The 21,991-nt window shown below is 45.8% G+C and overlaps 5 protein-coding genes across 5 annotated transcripts; all 5 read right to left on the bottom strand.

Moving 5' to 3' along the window:
- Window positions 1-214: 214 nt before the first annotated feature.
- Window positions 215-3,134, bottom strand: BGW36DRAFT_422859 (putative raffinose synthase protein Sip1; the record flags this gene model as incomplete). Its single annotated transcript, XM_046219760.1, has 3 exons — window positions 215-2,240; window positions 2,294-2,871; window positions 2,943-3,134. 3 exons carry the CDS (start codon window positions 3,132-3,134, stop codon window positions 215-217), a joined length of 2,796 nt encoding a protein of 931 aa, XP_046076309.1.
- Window positions 3,135-3,856: 722 nt separating this feature from the next.
- BGW36DRAFT_369102 (uncharacterized protein) lies at window positions 3,857-5,085 on the bottom strand. Its single transcript, XM_046215083.1, has one exon. The coding sequence runs from the start codon at window positions 4,802-4,804 to the stop codon at window positions 4,127-4,129; it is 678 nt and encodes a 225-aa protein (XP_046076308.1). The 5' UTR covers window positions 4,805-5,085; the 3' UTR covers window positions 3,857-4,126.
- Window positions 5,085-10,256, bottom strand: BGW36DRAFT_369100 (ABC bile acid transporter). Its single transcript, XM_046215082.1, has 3 exons — window positions 9,795-10,256; window positions 7,143-9,743; window positions 5,085-7,081 (listed from the first exon to the last, which is right to left on the bottom strand). The coding sequence occupies exons 1-3, from the start codon at window positions 10,137-10,139 to the stop codon at window positions 5,273-5,275; spliced, it is 4,755 nt and encodes a 1,584-aa protein (XP_046076307.1). The 5' UTR covers window positions 10,140-10,256; the 3' UTR covers window positions 5,085-5,272.
- A 414-nt stretch (window positions 10,257-10,670) lies between these two features.
- On the bottom strand, window positions 10,671-18,849 carry BGW36DRAFT_354716 (uncharacterized protein; the record flags this gene model as incomplete). Its single annotated transcript, XM_046213556.1, has 5 exons — window positions 10,671-11,096; window positions 11,173-16,395; window positions 16,455-18,122; window positions 18,184-18,368; window positions 18,414-18,849. The coding sequence occupies 5 exons, from the start codon at window positions 18,847-18,849 to the stop codon at window positions 10,671-10,673; spliced, it is 7,938 nt and encodes a 2,645-aa protein (XP_046076306.1).
- Window positions 18,850-20,023: 1,174 nt separating this feature from the next.
- BGW36DRAFT_287485 (uncharacterized protein) lies at window positions 20,024-21,622 on the bottom strand (the record flags this gene model as incomplete). The annotated part of the gene is made up of 1 exon (XM_046210512.1): window positions 20,024-21,622. The coding sequence occupies one exon, from the start codon at window positions 21,620-21,622 to the stop codon at window positions 20,024-20,026; it is 1,599 nt and encodes a 532-aa protein (XP_046076305.1).
- Between the last annotated feature and the right edge of the window lie 369 nt (window positions 21,623-21,991).

Here is a 21,991-nt window from a genome sequence, read left to right as displayed (position 1 = left end):
CCAGTGGAACCGACACGTCATAGCGCGCAGATCCTTTGGTCTCAACCTTTCCTAAAAGAGTTCGTTCTGTTGCGATGTTGGAATAAAATGTCTCACTGGGTTCAACATGGTGTGAATCATAGCCAATGAGACTAAGCATGCTGGCTTACTGCCAAGACTAAATTGAATACGAGATAATTTCGTCGGATCTTATGGAGCTATGAAAACTATACTACTAATTGATGAAAACCTGCACGCGCACTTCATTGCTCCAACCCGCATCCAGTCCCAGAGAAGTCCATGCATGAAGGACGTCTATTGCGAGCACCTTATCTCCGTCTTTCCAGACTGTCCGTCGAGGCACTGCTAACCCTGAAACCATGACCATGACATGCTCGTCAATATCTCTACTGTCCAGTCCAGAATGATAGATACCAAGCACTCCAAGAGCCTTGAGGCTGATGTCAAACCGCAGCCGGCCATTTCCGATAACACATACATCAGAGTTCACCAAAGCTGCGACCCCGGTCATCTTGCCGAGCAAACCTAGTACAACGACATGAGTCATAGAAGAAATCATCGATGAGGCTGCAGTGCACCCGCGGCTCCCTTCAAGAGTAAAGGAGCGGACCGGATACGCCGTTAATATCTCCCAGCCTTTCGGCGCGAAAGACAGTGATACCATCGCATGAGGCCCAGATGGAGTCATCACTTCACTAATCATCCCCGTCGTAAATGAACGAATGATGTATCGGTCATAGCTATTGCTGGAGGACGAGGCTTCAACTCCGGGAAAAGACGTCAGGGGAACTATCGACGATGTATCTGCGGGACTGATGTTGAACAGGCCAAGAATGCCACTACCCGTACGAGCCCAACCGCTGTATGTCCCAATACGCAGTATGTTTCCCTCATTGTAATTATGATAGACATCTAAAGTGCGGCCAGGTACACTTGGACGAAGAATTGTAGTGGTTCCTCGTGTCGTGGGCGCTGTGATTTGGTGAATAAGTTCTACATTGTGTTCACCAGGCTTGTCAGTGATGTATATTGGACCTCCAGAAACACATCGAGCTGCAGCGTGAAAAGATCCATAAGGATGATCGGTCTGAAACATGTCCCAGTCTGGAATCACGTTCAGATGCGCGGTCAACAAGGCGTTGTGTGCATTACAAAATACATGCCATGGATGTGAATCCACCACATCAGGGAAGAAGTCGTCAGAGTTCCGCAGCAGAATGCTAGGTTTATTTGTAGGTATTTGCGAATGAAAAATATGCTGTGGTGTCATTGACATGCATGAGATGGCACGGGTGCTGAAGTATCGCAAGGAAGCAATGGACCACGCATCCTGGTAAGATGAGATGAAGCACCTTCGATATTCTGCATTGTCTAATGAGTCAAGGAAAAATTGTGCATCAGTCTTGATAGCGTCGATACCACATGAAGTCAAAAATTCGTAAAAATCTCCGTAGAATCGGTTGATATCATCAGGATCAATTGCCAGCATTGTGCCACCAGCAACAGGGTCATTCGTCCTAACTTCTTTCGTCTTATACTTTTTGGCTAACTCTCCCTCCGGAGAGATGCCTCCCCAGTAGCCCATCAGTGCGTGCCAAACCCCGATATGTTCGATGTCTGGGTGCTCTTTTCGTATTCTAGTAGCGGCGTGCCGAAGCCCTGATGGAAATCCTTCTGTACTTGCCTCAAAGTTCATCCAGCCACGTCGCCACTGGGTTTCGCCTTGATTGTCAATAGATTGCCAGTTATCATCGATGATCAAATTAGAAACTTTGATTCCATTCGCCTTCAGAGAATCAAGCGCGTGGAGTATTTTGTCCTCACTCAACTTGGGGCCAATACCGTTCCATGTACAGTATGTAAGGCCTTCGTACCAATCAGCGAGCCATTGTGTGCGAACATCTTTATCTACTACAACAATATCATCACCAATAGGAGAATCTGGTTCCTTCGGTATATCTGATACAACTGGGAGTGGAATGTCGGTGATGAAATCCCGGACAACTTTCCGAGCTTCGTATATTAAAGCAGACATACATACTTCAAAGTCCTCTCCAACAGACGCAAGCACCTGGAACTTTGCATCAGTGACGTTGTCGTTTCTGGCGTCAACCACAATTTCTTCCATATCGCTAGATCGGAGTGTTGTCAGGACGTTATTTACGCCCGAGACGGCAAATAACATCAAGTTGAGGCCGTCAGATCGGAGGAAAGAACATAGAATTGCGTCCTCGGTTAACCTGAATCTATTTGTGTCATGCCTTGGGGCAAGCCATGGAGTCCACACCCGCACCAAACACAGATGGCGCATGTACAGCTTTGGGAGTCCAAGCGCAATCGTACTTCTTCCTGATAATCCCCCTTTGCAGAGGTAACGTTCCCAGTGATGCTCCAAAGAAGGGCACCCGGGGCTTCACTTTTTCGTGACTGAATATCAACTTCAGTTGATAAATTCTCTATATAGTCGGTGAATTCATCCCTAGGCGATATCTGAGGCGCAGAATTAGAGTCTGTGGGGAGTGAAATTGACTTTAAGACCCGATACTTAGGGCCCCAGACTAAATCACCATCTTTTATAAATTTTCTCTGGCTTGCCCAATGCCAATCTGCATCACAACTTGATTTGTATCTGAGGGTGAAGCTCGCCTTTCCTGCTTGCGTGGGAAGGTCGATTTCGGAGGAAAATGTATAATGATAAAAGCCATGTCTCACATGATGATCGCCAATTATGGTGCAACTGTTTTCAGGGTCGCATTTTGCTAGAGGTAGAGCCCCCCATTGAGTACTATCCCAGATGTTATGCCAAATTTCGACTTCCCAATCCTGTTCAGGAAACGATGTGCTTGAGAAAAGGACTACCGTGAAACGAATCTATATATTCCTCAATAAACAGTAAGAATCGCTATTTAGAATCATATTTAGCGTATAAAGAGTAATCTAACCTTGTCTTCGTCGGTGGATCTCGACGACTGGCATGACCGCCTGATACACGTTACTTCGGCCAGCGGCGGGTGACAAGTCACTCGGGCAAAAAGACTCGTCTGCGATGGTCTTGCGAAGAGTTCTCGGGCAATCGACTCCCTTGCCGCAAGAGATGATGAACGTGATATCGCGACGATGTCGGAGACGGACATTGCGAGTCAATCTTCTTGTGTATACTTAATTCAAAGATGTATACAGACAGATATACAGTCATAGTGAGACGGAAGTAATACTCAGACGAGCAACAGCCAGTCTACTGACTGAATCACCAGTGGCCGAGGGCAACGTTTGCCTCTGGATGTGACGGCGACTGGTGAAGCCGACGATGACGATGCTGCATGATAAGCTGTTGTGGGGCCGCTGCGTGCGGGCCGTGGTCCTATTGGTCCAAGCCTGTCACTGTGGTGTAAACAATATGGTCGTTTCGTTAGGATTTCACCACTCCATATTCAGGATGAAAAAGACCGGTTTACTCAAGGCTTTGGACATGCCACACGTCGCATTGACCAACTCAATGCAAGGCAAAGAGTCGAGGGTTGTATCTACGATTAGGTCGTGGCAAGTGCATTTACATCAGTATGTGGCAGATCAAATTCAAACTTGCTGGGTGTCTGCCATACACTAGTTGACATGCAAGAAGTTCAAACATTATTAGTACGTATATGGGGAGGCCTATACCCAATCCTCCTGTGTGGTATATTCAAACCTTTGTAACCCTACTGTTCAAAGTACATGTAAAGGATCATCTTTTGCACAATCTCCGCAAAGCCAAGAAAATCAATTGATATATTAGCCGCCGAGGGAATGATTGATTATTATATATTTCCAAAGCACAGAAGGTGTCAACACTTCAATGTAGAATCTGCCAAGAATTCTGCCATAGGGTTTACATGTAGTAGCCTAGATGCTCTTCTAGATTTTGCGGCCACTGATGTTGTTCATGACCCCCAAAACATGGCCTTCAATATCATATGTATCTCTTGTAATTTACCAGAATTGAATAGAGGTGTAGGACGATATCTGAAAGAAAACTCTAGTTCAATATTTGTACCTTTCATTTCACGTGTTAGATGTATATTCCCCGCACTACCACACAGATCAAAGTAGAAAAGTAACCGATTTTTCACCTCCTTCAAATGTTGCATTATTCCAAGCGAGAAATCTCCGACACCATGATCAAACCACTCCGGCGAGTGTATTTCTCCTCGCTTCTATCTTCTGGCAGGAGATCGGCATCCCCATTGGCAATCAAGGCTTCAACCAAAGTACATTTTCCTATCTCACGAAATCCGAGTTTCTGATACAGCTTCACAGTGACATGATTTTCCGGCTTCACCATCAGCCGTACCCTCACTTTCGACGGAGTAGTTCGATACGACTTGAGGTAGCTCAAAGCCTCCTGACAAAGTTTCTGTCCGAGTCGCTGCCCACGGTGGTCTGGAAGGGTAAATAAACTTAGCATTTGCCATCGCTCCTCCATTCGGTCGTCTTCGGGGATCCTCTGATCAGTCTCTGCTGGTAGAGAGAATTGTTCCTTAGTCAACGGCCCACGCAGTGTTAATTGGGCCACCCATATGGCCGATCGCGGATCATCATTATGCAAAGGCGTTGCGCTGCATGCAAACGTTTCTTTCTGGTCGGCGGTTAGACGAGCTTTCCACTCAGTATTAGGAAGCGCGGATTCAATCTCGTAGGTTGATGAGAATGAGCCTGGTGCAATTGAGAGAGCCTGCAGCCGTAGATTTTTGTATTTATCTACCGAGGAGGCTACATCTCCGTCTTTCGGGATTCGAAAGAAGGAATATTGATACTGAAGAGGCATCGTTAAATGATTAATAAAGACGGTGTGATACCCACTTCAGAACGGTGAAGTAACCTCAGCTCTAGCCTCTTTCTGAGGATGACCTTGCAAATTTAATAAAAAGATATTTTCTACCACGAGTAGAATTTTGCTCATCGCTGCTTTATCGGCTAAGGCGAATGCGGGAGGTCGAATAAATGATTACGGAATCAAAAAATCCAGGAAAGGATGGTGAAGAACAGCCACAATTCGCATGCATATTTGAAATCTCCAGGTCCATGATAACCTTACCAATCGATCCCTCATCGCAAGTTTGAACAAGATGCGTACAAACGAAATTAAAGTGTGAGAAACACGAATATTGTCAGATTAGAAGGAAAGAGGCGTCTAGATAAAAAGGAAACCTAAGTATATACATTATTCACTCTATATCCTACATATACAGAAACAGATAGTATCCATGTATGCTGTACAGTCTATATTACCCATCTATCCGAATATAATTTCCTCTAAATTCTTTCTTTCTCCGCTTTCTTCCACCAATGAGCGAAATACGCCTCCTTCAATTCCCATCAATTCCTTAGGAGTTCCAAATTCCACCGCACATCCCGCATCCATAACTAGGATTTTATCAAAATCGGCAATCGTACTAAGTCGATGCGCAATGACGAGAAGTGTAGTCGCGTTACGGCCAAATTCCGACCTTATGGAGCGCTGGATCAAGGCGTCAGTCGCCATATCGACTGCAGATGTAGCCTCATCTAGCACCATAATCTTCGGTCGCGATACGATCGCACGAGCAAGACAAAGCAATTGGCGTTGACCTTGAGAAAGGTTAAGGCCGCCCTCTGAAATGGGTGAATTGAGGGATTTGAAAATGTTAGTGTTGTTATTATTGTCCTTGACAATCGTTCCGCTGCTACTACTTCCAGGCGTTATTGTTCCTGGTGAAGCGTTGTCCTCAGATCCGTTAATCAGTTGCACTCTTTCCAAAGCATCATACAGCTCGGCATTTGAATTTCCACCAAATGGGTCCAAATTAGACCGAACGGTACCGGAGAAAAGAACGGGGTCTTGAGGGATAATCGCCAATCGGCTGCGTAGGTCATATAGTTTGATCTTCGATACGTCAATCCCATCAATGACGATACGGCCCTCGCGGGCTTCCAAGAAGCGGAATAAAGCCAGGGTAAGAGAGGATTTCCCAGCACCTGTCCGCCCGACAACTCCGACTCTTTGATTCTGCTCCACTTGGAAGTTGAGCCCTCGTAGAACAGGAGGTAGATCTGGTGCGTAAGAGACAACTAAATTTTCGACCTCGATGTTTCCCTGTGAAGGCCATGAAGCGGGTACATCCTGACCCTCTTGATTCTCAATGACAATATTTGAATATTCTACAACCCGCTCGGCAGCATTCATCTCCAACTCTAGATCCGAGCATTGGCGAAGGGCCCATTCGATTATGTCAGTGTATTTCAACGCAAAGCTCAGCGCGAATCCTGCAAGGGATGCCGAGGTACCATTCATGATGACAACTAACAAAGCGCTAGTCCCAGTGAACACGGCACCTACTGCGTTCATGCGGAATGTTAACCAGTAATTAAATAGCCATAGATGATACCAAGCTTGCATGTGGCGATCTATCAAGCCATACATATGATGAATATATGTATTCTTCTTTGTGAAGGCACGTATGGTTCCGAGACCAGCAAGGGCAGAACCAAACTGTTCCAGTATCGGACTTCTAGCATTGCTTTCAAGACGGTTAATCTCCCGGGCACCAGTCAGATATAGGCCAGCAAAATGAAGGCATGTGAAGAAGAGAACAATGGCAAAAACAATCAACCAGGGCGAAACAAGCGCACCGGCAATCATAACACCGCAAATCTCAAGCACCTGATTTGCAACGGAGTTGATATTGTAGCCTAATCTCGAGTCAAGGAGGTGAAAATCAGAGGTAAATCGGTTCAAGATGCGGCCAACAGGAATTGTATCAAGCCACCTCAACGGTGCACGGAGAACAGCATAAGTTAATTCATTGAAAAGACTCCGAGACGTGCGAAGTGACGCGTAGAGAACGCAAAAGTATCGAAGTGAGCCGATGATACATGCGAGGAGCGATAGTCCGACGTATATTCCAAGGTAGAACTTGAGGAGATTGTCCTGTGCGCTGGCTGCAAGATTGGTAGTCCCATTTGACGCCATTGGAAATTGATTAAGAGACAGATGCACGGCAGATACACTTTCATTTCCGTAAGGTTGTTCTGCATCCGCAGTCCAGATATTAACCCACCACGACTAATTGTAATCAGCAAGAGAGATGGTTCATGAAGGAATTAAGAGACGGTATGCTGCTTACCCTTCCAACCGTAATCGCCTCGTAAGCTATGGTAACTGCAAGGCCTAGCATCCAGAGAGACATATTACCTCCGGTCGTAAAATATCTTATATAGACTTCCCGTCTTATAGATCCTGTTGCACGTGTTTCATCCTCCATAAATTTCTTAGGTATAGTTTGTCTACCAGTTTCTTGGTCGCCCTGATCCGCACTTGGTTCGGCAACGTGCGAGAATTCTCCAACCCTACCAAAGGCTCCAGATGTTGAATTATTGTCCTTCCCACTGGTGTTTTCAGTTCCAGGCCCTTTTAAATGGTGTTCTCCAAGCAAAATAGAGGTTAGTGAATCCGACCCCTGCAGCTCTTCGATTGTCCCACAACGGACAGTATCCTCTTCCAGGAGAACCGCGTAATCTGTTCGTGAAAGGCATAGATCCACATGATGGGTAACGAGAATACGAGTGCGATCCTGGCCAAGCTCCCCTGTCAAAGCTTCCTCAAAAAGGTGTCGTCCAGTATGTGCATCTACTGCGCTGAAAATGTCGTCCATTACCAGAATCGAAGCTCGTGAATATAGAGCTCGAGCAAATGAAACCCGCCATTTTTGACCGCCACTCAGATTGATACCGTTGGCGCCGATATCGGTCAAGTCTTTATCCGGAAGCATAGAGAGATCCTTTGTTAATGCGCAAGCAGATATAACCTTGTGGTACCGATTAGCATCGTACGGAAGGCCAAATAAAATGTTGTCTTTAAGGCTGGCGTTCTCAATCCATGGTATCTGTGCAACATATGCTATCGATGAGTCAATGAGCCAATTATTACTGTTCGCTAAGCTGTCATATCGTTCTTCGAGGGGTGGAGGTTGAGGGACTCTGACAACGCCATCAAGAATATCAGCTTCACCGAGGATTGTACCGAGTAATAAACTCTTCCCAGACCCTGTTTTTCCAGATATAACACTCAGTCCCTTGTTGGGAAAACAGATATTGAGATTCTTCAGAACAAATCGCTCTTCAAGTGGCGTTTCATCGTCATCAACTGGCCATGCGACGCTTGCATTCTCAAATGCTATCCTGTCAGATGGGATCGTTACTTGAACCTTTTCAAGAGAGTTCAAGTGCTTGTCGATCCGACCCAAACTTACCCATGCCTCAATTAAATCCGATATCAATTCGGGAAGTACAGCAAAGGAAACTTCCAGAGTCTCAAAGATTGACATTGCAGTAAAAGCAACGGAGGCAGTAAGCTGGCCATTGATGGTAGCATAGACAGCGAGTGAAACAGCGGAGAGCATGATAGGACCGAGCAGCCAAATGGTCAAAAGGGCAATATCATACACAAGTGCCTTCCACTGTGCAGCTAATTCCAATTCTCGAACATCCGAAACTTTCTTCTGCCAGGACGATTCTAGAGCAGAGAATTTAATTTGGCGAATACCTTGCAGTACTTCGGTAAGAACTGCTACTTTCTGGTCTCGATATTTCATCAGAGAGGTCTGAGCATTAGCATATTTTTTCGCAGTGTAGATATTGACAGGGAGTACGATGACTGCTACTGAGAGACCAGATAACGTAGCTTTCCAACCCAGAATCTGAAATAGAAATGTACAGGCGATGACTAATTCCAATATGGATGTGGGTAATAAATGGTTGTATTGTACTGCATCCGAGACACACTCCGCATCAACCACAGCGAGATTGATAATACTTTGACGAGTTTTCCCTAATCCTGATTCATCGTCGTCATCGTCATCGTCGTCGTCATCGTCCGATTCTGCGTTGCTAGCCCGGTCATCAACCTGTGGATCTTTTGAATCTGATCCATCAGATTTGGTATCAGCTTTCTCGGGCCCCTTTGCATCTTTCCGCCGCATTGCCTTGGCAAAGACAGTTGCAGCGAGCTGTTCTTGTATCGGCATAGCGAGCTTTGTGTAGACGACCCAGTACAGATAAGAATCAATCGTGGAGGAGATCATTTTAAGGATACCAAGTCCGATAGCCCAAGCCCACATTTTCCATCTCACTTCTTGACCAGCTTCGCGATCCTCGAGAGCTTTAAGTAAACCAAACAGAGCTACCTGGGGAGCGAACTGCAGAAAGGAACCAGTAAATGTCAACGCGTGTTGGAAAATAAGTGCCGGCCAGTAGAGTTTTAATAGCACCTTCCACAAGGGAGAAGATCCTCTGGTAGCCTCAAGAGAACTGTGCAAATTTTTCGACCTCATAGAGTTACAAATATAATGCAAGTTATCGATCTCGAGGCCCTGGTTTTGAATGGCGAATCGAAGGAGATGGTCTGCCCACCCGAATGTGATTATATGCGATAAAGGGCTTGTATACTGTCGATCAACTGGCTTATTGTCGAAAAAAACGTGTGGACGACGTGGAATTGATACATAGGTAAGACCAAGAACCAATCCAACAACAGAGTGCGCAGTCAACAACACGATATGTGTCAAGTCAAAGTATTGTTTCTTTCCGAATTTTTGAGCAAAATAAATTTCAATAAATGGTACCACGAATGCCAAAAAACTGGCGAAAAATCCATAGGCACCAAGTTGATATTTTTTCACTGGTGAAGGTTCCACGGTTATTGCCACTGCATTGAAGCCAAGGGTGGACTACAGTAGCTGTTAACATTCTCTCTGTTCCTGATCACTGTTCGCCCTTACCCAGCTAGCAACCTGAAGCCAGCTTTCAATTAAAAGGTCATCCTCACCGAAGGATCCACACGTGTTGAGGATCGCAATTGGCAGGGAAAGACCAAATCCAGCAATAGTCAGAAACACAACCGCATACAGCAGCTTCCGAGTGTAGGCTATGTATTCATTGACAGTCTCCTCGGTGGCGATACCATCTTCATCTTCATAAGTATCGTATTGCACAACTTCTACATGCTTCGTATGTAGCAACCGTTGTGCGATGGTGGTGATGGCTCGAATGTTGAGCAGGACAGTCACACCAAGTCCCGCTGATGCGACGAACAAGGGGCTAATATGAAGACTGAGACCTGTCATCTCTGTGCAGCACAATCATCAGACTGCTCGATTGTGATGGAGCTCCAAGTTAGAGAGGAAGGAGAGACAGCGTCCAAAGACATGGCTGGATTATAATATTGATCTTGCCTTGGCGCGTTTAAAGGCGTATGAGTCAGCTGGAAAAGGAGGAAGATCGTCGAGCCAGTCATGGTTGGCCGCGGCTCCATGGCACGAGCCGCAGCCAATCGGTTTCTCAGGACTTGGTCTAGCCGGCGATCAGCACTAGGCGCATTGGGACGCCGCCTCTTCCCCGTCAGCCGAATCGAGACAGCGCCTGCAAGAGTCACGATTAGTCACGCTGAGTCGAGTATACTATATAATCTTTAGATGAGCGCAACACTATTGCCTATTATGTCTGTCGATGTGGTATCCAGACTTGAAAAGACAATGAAAACGTAAACCTTTCAATCTGCACATTATATATGCGTAATTGATTTGCTGCACACATATGCGCTACCTTAAAATATTTCATTTGCTTAGGTATTAGTCAACAATTAACCCGTTTATTTTTCACTTCAGAAAACCCATGCGCTTCCAGTTTGATATATAATGCGCTATTATTTCTGGACTAACAGTTGTAGCTTCTCGTAGGGTGCGTGAGATATTCTGCGTAAAAGTCGTGTCTAAAATGACGCCGCCGCAGTCCATGCGTATAAAATCGGTCTCAAAAAATTCAAAGAGACGCCTGGCAGGATTAGCACTATATGCCCCATCTTTCGTTTCCTTAGCGTCTGGAATTCTTTGTACACGGTTTAACCAGTCGCTATACGGTATCGTTGTATGAACGTCAAGGTGGTTGGAGAACTGGTCTACTAGTTCAATCCAAGACTGGCGAATAGGATTCTCAATATGGTAAACAAGATGAGGTGGTCGAGGGTCCAGCAACAGATCACCAACTACTGCAGCTGCAATATCGACTGGAAGCCAAGAAACACTCTGAACAAAAAATATAATGTTAATGGAGGTAACAATGAGAAAACTCAGATTAGGAAAAACGAGGAAAGTTACATACTCCATCAATTCGAGGCAACGCCCCGACTGTTTGTGATGATCGAAGTAGAGCCGGGAAATGCTCCTCAGGATTCCATACCCCATTCATTCGAGATCCTGTCATTTGTCCAATGCGAGCAAATGTTGCCTCGATCCTGTCCGCCTCTGATTCCTCCAAATGGACATCTTGTATCATTTTTTCGCAAACCAGTTTTGCTTGTGCGTAGCCCATTGCCAGACCCGAAGAATCACTTAAAATAGATTCCTCCGGTATACTTTCATTCTTTTGTATGGCAGAATGCTGTCCCACGACTCCAATAGAGGAAATGAATAGAAGTCGAGGTGTGATAGAAGGCCGTTCTGTCTTGTTGCTAATTATACGAGCAAGCTGGATAAGATTTTGTAAAGCCTTGAACTGCGGTTCAAACGACTTGAGTGGTCGTCGAAAACTCATGGGCCAAGCATTGTGAACTATATGCGTCACATCATCGCACAAGGCGCCGTAAACCATATCATCCAGACCGAGTTTTGGAAATTCGGTTTTAGTTTCTAGTACTTGAATTCTAGACCATTTTTGAGGGCTTATTTCAATGTTGCGATTTCTCAATGCTTCGGCCTGTCGATAGACAGCATCTTGAGTGGTTAGACGATTAAGACAAACCACACGGCGGACATCTGTACGGCTGAGTAAATTTTGCAGCACATGGCTTCCTAAACTTCCTGTTGCACCAGTCAAGAGAACAACTGCACCCTTCTCAGTGCTTAAAGGTAGTCTGGGGGGCATAGAGGCAGGCAGAGATGTTTTAGGAAGGGCATTTCGATGAGAATTGTAACTCTGCGATACCGTAGGCCTATTCGGCTCGCTTTGTTGATTTATACGTTGGACAGATGTCTGCTGCGTGAAAAATGATTGTCGTGGGCTTGCTGGATTCACAGCAATAATTAGGCGTAGAAGTTCTGATTCCTTGTTATTACCTCCCGTCCAATTGACCTGACCATATCCTGCATCCATCAAACATTCTCTCCACATGAACTCAGAAGCAAGAGCATGCGTTCGTCCATCTTCAAATAACCACCAGCCTTCTAGTAAGCCAAAAACCAAATCAAACCAAAATAAATTTCGCGTTAGCTCCACCAAACAAAGAAGGCCACCGGGGACAAGCAACTTGCGAATGTTCGTCATCGTGGCGGTTAGGTTTCTCGTCGCATGAATACAGTTGGTCGACATGACAATGTCATACTTGCCAATAAATTCCGGATTTGGCTCTTGCTCAATGTCCATAACAGTAAATCTTGTCATTTCCTTGCAGAAAGCAAATTTCTGTTTTGCAGTAGCAACGAGTGAAGCTGATATATCACTGAATGTGTACTGGAAGGGAATGTTGCAAGCCGCAAGAGCTGGAATCACCCTGCTCGTCGTCCCGCCAGTACCAGCACCGATTTCCAGTATCCGTATACCCTCTCGTGGTTTTCCTCTATAATTATCACTCTTGTCGTTCATTTTGGGTAGCGATAGCGTCAATAGACGAGTTAAAAAACTACAAAGCAGCTGTGTGCCAGCCGCGAACATCGGAGCGTTGAGGTAAACATTTGCCAGTAACTCTTTGCTTTCTCGACTACCAAATATTAGACTAATAGCGTCCACTTTCCCACACAGACAATCTGCAAGTCGAGGTCCAGTTATTGCAAGAAGCCTGTGCTCATCTGAGTAATGAGGGAAGTCTTGTAAGATATTCTTAAGTAGGTTTTCGGACGAGGGAATGTCGATAGAATACCCAGTTCGTTTGTACACACTGCCGCCATCCCGAGAAATGATACCAGCAGCCTCTAAAATTTGATATAGTTGACGTACTAGCTTTTCGTATTTGTGGATATGAGGAATAGCCCTTACTGCTTCGCCTTCAGAAATTGTGGTAAGAGGGCAGCGAAGTATATCAAAAGCTTCCACGATATAAGCTGTGACCAAGTTCAGCTGTCTCGGATGAACGTTGGTGTAAAACCCCGAAAATCCAGTGCCAATGCCTATTCCACTTTTGATCGTTGAGAAAACTTCGTGGATATCATCGAAAAAAGTTGGTCCTTTCCTAGCCTCTTTTTCAATAGCTGGCTGTAGAAGATCATGCGAATTCACCAAAGTGGAAAAGTTGCTTTGAACGTTCTCTGTGTGGAAAGACACGTTTTTTGATGTATCTCTTTTCTGGACCAGAGAGGATGTAGAGACCGTTGAAAACTGAGTGCCCTGAGTAGAAACATCCGACGAAGGAACCGAACATCTTGTTGAATTTGAAGAGGGAGGCTTTTCAGAGTCCAGGAGGCTTAGTAGACCCGCTACTGATATGCCCCGAAGCTCATCGGCGGGCACCGCTATGCAGAAGGCACTCCGTATTTCTGATAAAAATTCTGTTTCCATGAGTGAGTCAATTCCAAGGGCTTCTAAAGTTGTGCTATCGTCAATTTCCTTCGTAGGGATGTCTGTAAAACTGCTGAGAAGCTCCTTCAACTGCGTATGAAGTAAAGACAGCGTAGTCACATTTTCAGGGCATGGAATGTCTTCTTGCCCTTTTCGAATTTGTGTCGCTAAGGTGGAATCTAATAGTTCCTCACTATCTAGGTTTTCCAAAGAGCGGGATATTACAGGCGCGTTTGAAGTTGTAGATGGAGCAACTCCCGCCGTCGAATTAATAAAAGACAGAGTCTTTCCCAATGAAATCATATTCACCCTTGAGAATCTGACACCCAAAAGTGCCACTGCTAGTGACTTAGTGACCCCATTGAAGACCAGAATGTCGCTTTCGAGATTCCTTTTTATATCGTCAAGTTCCTTTGTGTATCCATACACATTCCAAGAGGGAAGTTCTTTGGTTACGTCTAGCGGTGTCAGTGACTCATACATATGCATTTCTTTGATAAAAGTACAGATGTAGACATCGTTTCGAGGAGTATCTCTAAGGCAGTTGACGTGTAAACCTGCCACTTGAAGAAAGTTGTCCATGAGAAATGGTTCACAAGTGTTATCAGCTAGGAGAGAGACAGATGCTTCGGGCATAGAAACAACACCCGCAACCTCAGCGCCCTTCGACGAAAGCCGCTGGATACCCTGGTAGTAGCTTTTGTAGTTGACCACCCTGTCAAATACCCGGTATATAAGCGAACCTTGCATGGATTCTGCCAGGCGATCATCGAGCAGCCTTAGGCAACGATTATTACCCACAAAACGCTCGAGTGCACTGCGGTCGGCGGAGAGATGCACATCGTCTATGTCTTGGATACGTATTATCCCTGATGCGTGGCAAGTACTCGTTTTGGGAGAAGACATGTGATTACTGGTCAAAGTAAAACTCCAGCCTCGACCACCAATATCAGTAGAACGCGAAAGTTCGATATGAATTGAATTTGAGGTATCCAGACCCAAGGGAGCAAGAATTCGCAATTCCGTCACTTGGGGTAAAAGAAGAGTAGAATTTGTAGCGGCTTGGGCTACATGATGCTTGTCATCATGGCTGGAGAGGTGATAAACCGATTGAGCGGCAAGCTCTATGTACAGAGATGCTGGACAGAGACCATTTCCCATGACCGCATGTCCGCTTATAGTCGTCTGAATGTCCAAACACCTTGTATTAACCGCAAAGACTGCAGTATCCTTGCTGCTAGTAGCATATCCGATGAATTGAAGCGGTCTATGACTTTCATTGCCGGTGCTAGTTGCTTTGTCACTTGGATAAGTATTTTCTTCAATGGAGTCTTTGTACTCCAGCCAATACCGCGACATATCAAACTGATAAGGTGGTAGGTTAATCTGTTTGTAGTGAGATCGCTGTCGGTGATGATACAACCAGTGTTGTATTCGGGGATAGCCGCCAATACCGCAAAGTCGGAGGGTGGTATTTAACAGCGAATCCAGCGGCCGATCGTTATTTGAGAGATCCACGGGCAGAAATATTGACCCTTGTGAGTCTTCCATGACACATTTCGCAGCCAATTGTATAATGGAAGACCTAGAGCCTGCTTCAAGCCAGATACAAGAAACCCCTAGACGCTGTTTAACCCTTTGTACAGCATCCCTGAAATAGACCGGCTGGCGGGAATGTGCAACCAAGTTGTCGGCAGTAAAGCTAGTCCAGCTACTGCCCTGAGTGCAAGTCTCAATATTGATTTTGGGATTCCTAAAAGTCAAACTAGCGGCAAGTCTCCTCAGATCAGGTAGTATGTCATCCATGAGACTTGAATGGAATGCTCGATCAGTATTTAGCTCCTTCACTTCAATATTTGAGATCCCTGCCGCAGCAGTTTTGAATTTCCTAGCGGCCGAAGTTGAGCCAGCTAGAACAAGGTCGGAGGAACTGTTATAACATGCTACCTCGAGCGTCTCTGGCAAGATTGTTGCCAAAAGTGCCGGTAACATTCCGTCAATATCTGTTGCTCTTGCGGTTATCATTGTGCCTGTTTCCGAGTTCCATTTATTTACGAAAAGAGATGCACGACCAGAAACATATCTCACGGAGTCATATAATGAGAGCACCCCAGAAATACAGAGCGCTGTAATCTGACCGAAGCTATGTCCGATGATAGTTCTAATCGTCACTCCAGAATTGATCCATGACATAGCGCAAGCGTACTGGAGGGCAAATAAGGAACAATGCAAAGTCACCGGATCGGAAATAGGGTCTTTGCTGAATATATGAGGATAAATGGTAACACTACCTTGTTCGCTCAAGAGAGTGTTAACCTCATCAAGATAGAAACGGAAAAGTGTTATGGTCTCATATATTTCCTTATTCAAGCCCATAATACTACTCGACTGTCCGCCGAAACATAAGACTATTGGCTTTACCTGACCCGATGATTGTGCTGGGAACTGCTGATCATCCTCATTATCTCCCTTATCGTCCTGCCAATCGTCAAGTAAAGAGCGAAGCTCTTCTATGGACTCTATAGCGGCGGTTCTCCGGAATTTAGCACTGAGGTTCTGTTTGTGTGAGAGATTGAAAGCGTAGTCAGCTAGATTGAACATTTGTTGGCTAGCAGAAAGTGTTTGTCGAAGCAGCAAAGAGCAGTATGTTTGAAAGCTCCGACGGGAATGAGCAGCAATAGAAACAATATGTTTCCTTGGGGACGAAATTGTGGATATTGCGGATGATGGTGGTGGTGAAGCAGGTGTTTCACACACAATAAGGGCTCCATTTGTCCCCGACGCTCCGTAGTTGTTGACACAAATACCACGAAAACCCATATTCCATGGAACTGTCTTGTTGGCGATGGCCATATGGTCTAAGTCCGAAGCAGGAATTCGGGGTTAATCGAGACAAAGCTGGCTTGCTTTGGGATTTCGCCTTTTTGGATCATCAAGACGGACTTGATGAGTGCCGCAACGCCTGAGGCGGCTTCTAGATGGCCAATGTTTCCTTTGACAGAGCCGACATGTAATGCCCTTTTCATTTCGCTCTTTCCGCTATTAATTTCACGCTGAGGTCCACCAAAAACAGCACGAATGCTTTGCCATTCGATCGGGTCGCCTACGGGGGTTCCTGTGCCGTGGGCCTCAACATAGGTGATATCTGAGGGTTGCAAATTTGATTGAGCCAGAACTTTACGATAAAGAGTACTTTGAGAGCCAGAATGAGGAACCGTTATTGAGACACAGTTCTCGCTCTGGTTGATTGCGGAGCCGGCAATGACGCCGAGAATTGGGTCTGACGTGGCCAATGCATCGGAGAGTTTCTTGAGTACAACAAGACCGCAGCCCTCCCCACGACAGTATCCATCCGCAGCAGAATCAAAAGCCTTTGAGGCCCCGGTTGGGCTCAAAAATGACGCTGCTCCAAGGTCCTGATACAGGGCTGGACTAGTGATGATATTCACTCCCCCAGCAAGCGCTCCACTACACTCGCCTGCCAAGAGTGCTTTACAAGCAGAATGAATTGCCACCATAGATGACGAACAGGCTGTATCGTAGGTAATTGATGGACCAGTCCATCCAAAATAATGTGCGACCCTTCCACTTAGGAATGCCCTCAAGGATCCTACGGCCGAATATGCGGTCGGTTGATGGGAGTATATGTTATCATGATAGTCCACAGATCCCACCCCAAGATAGCATCCAAAGTCTGTACTGGGATTATTCCGTTGACTGAAATACTCAGCCGATAGCATCGCCTCGACAGCGACTTGAAGTACTAGTCGCTGCTGTGGGTCCATGGACGTTGCCTCTCGCGAGGAAATCTTGAAGAATTGACGGTCAAACGAATCTATATCATTAATGAAATTGCCCCAGAAGCGAGTTCCTGTTACAGAACGACGCAACACATCTGATTTGAATCGATTTGCAGGAAGTTCGGAGAGTGTTGACTTTGCTTGTTGCAACAGGGTCCAGAATTCCTCTAATGTATCAGCCCCGGGAAAGCGGCCAGCCATGCCCACAATTGCAATAGAATTTTCCTGGTTTAGTTGCGGGGGCGTTAGCCCTGAGTTAAGTGGTGGACTTGTCTGTAGTTTGCGAACTTCCTCTGAGAACTGAATATCCAAACCGCCCTCTCTGTGCAGTACTTCTTGTGGTAGACAGTTTGTAAGCCCTACCACCAGAATGGATGGAAAGCGCTCCGCGTCTCCATCCGTCAGGGTAGCATTCATAAGTGTATGCCAATCAACCTGTTCCATTAGAAGTGACTTGATTGCCATTTCATGCAGTATCAGGTCTTGTCGGCCACCATCAATGATTTGGGCGTCGTAATTTGCTCGTAGTGGTCGCATCAACCTTGTCGTGCTGGGAAACTGAAATTCAATGGGTCTCGAATGGGCAAGCTGTATTATCTTTCGTACTGCATCGGCGTTTGATGAGTGATGATAGCGACCTGCGAGGCTAAGAGGGGTAACATGTATGCCCTCGGATAAAAGTGTCTGTCTTATCGACGGGACAGACATCTGGGGGACCACTATTGTCAAGGTTGTACTATCCTTTAACACCGATGTATATGCCTACAACAAATTATTTTGTGATCTTTAGGGGAAAAGACACTGGAAAGAAAAGGGATCGCACTTTGGGATAATTGGCCATGGTCTGAAGAAGCCATAACCTTTGAAGGTCTGTTTTCCACTGCACGACAACTGCTTGCATCGTCTCATTCGGATCATCTCGACCACCGTTGAGATCAACGAAAACACCAAGGCAGGCGGCCAAACGTAACGCTACTGAGGCGTATTCGCTAAAATCAACTGCATTATCTGATAAAGATGCAGCAATCGCAGTCAGAAAACCCGTACACATACCTTGGAGGCCAAATTTCTCTGGTAAGTCGTCATCCGTGCTGCGTGGCTGGCACATTGATCTTTGTATCACGCATTTGATATAGTGCACGACATGAAGAATGACAGTCAATGGGGACTGCAAGGCATTCGATGGAATGCTCTCTAATTTGCACTCAAGAACGCCAGTGTTAAGCCATGTTTGTAATTCCACAAAAGCCTGCAGCCCTTGTGTCTTCCCACTTAGTAAACGAGGTTCGACTTCTGCTATTAAAGACCACAGGCTTGGTAAATTCCTCACGGCATCTGCGAAACGAGCCAAGGTAGGTTCATTGAGAAGGTCAGATCGTAGAAGAGAGAGGCATTTTTGGGATGGCCATGTGGTTGTCTGCGGTCCAAAGATGACAAGTGAAGGCGAAAACACAGAATCCATATTCATCTGTTGCTGGCGATAGACCATGCCATATACAAAGTACAAGAAGACCACCTAAGACCAGAACCGGCACTTAAACCAGTCAAAGGTCAATCAATTTATACCCGACGAGCAAATTAGCACTATTACTTGCTGGAGGACTTGAATTGGTAATCCGGGTGTATCAACCTTTTTATTCACTATATATATCTCTAAGTGTGGAATAACTTAATCACTAGTAGGAAATCAACATTACTCATGAGGATTTAGGTCAAATGGAAGGGAATATCAAACTGACTATTGTCCCAAAAGTCTATTCGTCCTAATCAGTCGGTATTGTCTTTAGTACACCACCCAAGAGAGATCGGCAGTTGAGACGCTCTGACTTTCTCACTTGGGCGCCTTGACCGCTCTGTGGGTGTCATCCCAAATACATGGCCCAGTATTAACGTACGTATGCAAACAAAGTAGCGATTTATGGGGCCTGTATCGTTAGGTATTGCCTCCGAATGTAATATTTGAGGTGCTAACGCTGCCTGCGGATCTGCTATGCCAAGATAGGATTATATTTCGTTCATAGTTGCTTGTGAAGTGTTGTTACTAGTAAGGATGCAAATCCTGATGTGGGCAACCTAATGAGCAATCAATGTGATGGTACGTGGCTACTGTAGTATTACTGATATAACCTTTCCATATAAGGATGCATATGAAACGCTTAAGGATCGTGAGATAGCTTATCAGGTTCACAAGTCAGCGGTTTATTTTTCCTTACTCCTTGATCTTTCAATCAAGACCCATGCATATTTTTAATGCAAGCAACTATGTCATGGACGTTATGGAGCTTCGATTCAAAGTCAACGTCGTACGAGCTACCGATCAGTACCATATGTAATCAAATGTCGAATGATTTATTGTTGCCACCGGGTTTCTAGCCCAGTTGGCGGCAACGCCGAAGGTATATACGTAACCCGAAAGACTTTGTACGGCAGTGCGAACACTGATTAGTTCATGTTTAAATGCATCAATTGATGTGCATTCATGTCAGCTTGTAGAAGCAAATATTAAAGTTGCTCCTACATGTAGATAAAATATATTGAAATACTAAAAATACATATACTCAGGGAAACTGAGATATTCATAGTTATTTGAACTTGGCTACTTGCTAATTCCATCTATCAACTGTACTATGCAGCCTATCAGTGTTAACGAAAGAAAGATACGACTAATATAAGAGTAAATCAGCAACCGATTCAGCAAAAGCATACATTGGAGCCTGGTAGTGCCCAGCAATAGGAAGCGGCAACACGCTCGCGTCACACACTCGGAGATTTTTGACACCCTTGACACGACACTCACTATCAACAACTGTGCCCATGGCCGCAGTGCCGGCATTCTGGTAGAAACTATTTGCGGCTACACTAATACGTCGATCGATTTCAGCATCACTTGAAACGCTGCTCAACGAAGGGCAGCCCTCTGGAGGATTCTCTGACTCAATGACCTCTCTAGCAGGGTCCGTCTCCATTAGGCGCAATGCAAGTCGGACTCCAGCACGCATCGCTGCACGATCAGTTTCCGTTGCAAGATAGTTTCCGTCTAGAACTGGATCTGATAGTGGGTTGGTATCAGCCAAGGTTAGGCTACCACGACTTGTAGGCAAAAGAAGCACGACAGGGGTCGAAATCAGTGTGCCATCCGGTGGGCGAGAGCTATCACCTGCGATAGGCGCATAAGCTACAAATATTTCGGCATTACCGCGGGGTTCCTTTAGATATGGATCTGCGTGGTCTATCTTATCTACACTGGCTGCCTTGATCAGTTCTTCTCGAGGTGTCGAGATAGTTGCAATCCATTCCATAGGGTTACCGTGAACGAACTCAGGTTTGTTGAACAGGGGTGAGCCCACAGTGACTCCTTTCTCCGGGTGCTTCACTTTCCAAAAAAGAGCTGCAGAGATATGGTCATGGAAATTTTCCCCGACGGGTAGATTGGCAATAGTCTTAATGCCATGTTGAGACAAATGCTTCTCCGGGCCGATTCCTGAGAGCATAAGAAGCTGTGGTGTCTTTAGTGCACCACAAGTAAGTATTACTTCCTTTTTGGCCTTGTACTCAACTCCGTTGGTTAATGTGACTCCAGTTGCAATATGATTGTCTCCTTCGAAGGTGACAGATGCAACAGTGCTCTGGGTGATAACGGTGGCACGAGCTAAGTCATATGCCTTACCTGCCGGCTGCCGCTGGGCGTTTTTCCAATTTTCGGTAAATTTGCCAAACCCAAAGGGGTTGCCACTGTTCGTGTCCGGATTATACTGAACACCAACAGACGAAAAAGCCGCTCTGAAAGTCTCTCGCAGCGGGTATATGCGAGCACCGGCCGTTGTTGCAATTGGTCCAGAAAAGCCATGTAAGTCTGAACTAGCTTCTGGGTCATAATGGGTTTCCGACTTTTTAAAATACGGCAGCATATTCTTGTAACTCCATCGCTCATTCCCAACCGCCGATGCCCATGTATCGTAGTCGAAGGAATGACCGCGAGTCCAGAGCCCGTAGTTGACTGCGCTGGACCCAGAGAGTAACCTGCCGACATGGTTATGCACGGCACGGTCTGCAAATCTCGGCTGGTTGGTGGTGAGCAGGTTGTACTGTAAGGGGGACCCGAGCAACCGAGGAGCCGCAATGGGGCTCATGACCTGTTCGCTGTAGTTCTCAGGACCGGCTTCGAGGAGCACGACGCTGTGTCCGGCATGCGACAGGCGTGAAGCCAGGACGCAACCGACGAGCCCACCACCGCAGATCACGTAGTCGTAACTTTGCTCCATCCTTGTGCCTCTTTGTTTCTCGAGAGATCAAACACTGAGTAAGAATGATGGCAAAATCAATTGATAACAACGACTATGTAAATGTTAATGCTCCATGTTGGGATGGATCGCGCAGCCCATCTACCTTTGTATTTTCTATCCCGCCATTTTATGTCTGCAGGCAGCCAGCCTCAAATTTTGGTTCGCGTCCAGCTGTCAATACCAATTGTTCTTTGTATGATCTGCACTTGACGTGCTGGTTTTATCACCGAATAATGTCCGGGCTGAGTCAACAATGCTGCATGGGGCCACCACATTCCGGTACGATACCAGACATTACATACGCCGGTCACAGTCAGATTAGGGCATTACGCATCTGTATTTAATTAT

Source organism: Talaromyces proteolyticus (genome assembly GCF_021365285.1).
Source record: "Talaromyces proteolyticus strain PMI_201 chromosome Unknown BGW36scaffold_2, whole genome shotgun sequence".
Classification (NCBI taxonomy): domain Eukaryota; kingdom Fungi; phylum Ascomycota; class Eurotiomycetes; order Eurotiales; family Trichocomaceae; genus Talaromyces; species Talaromyces proteolyticus.
The sequence above is the reverse complement of the archived record's forward strand: the minus strand, read 5'-3'. Positions and strand labels throughout refer to the sequence as shown.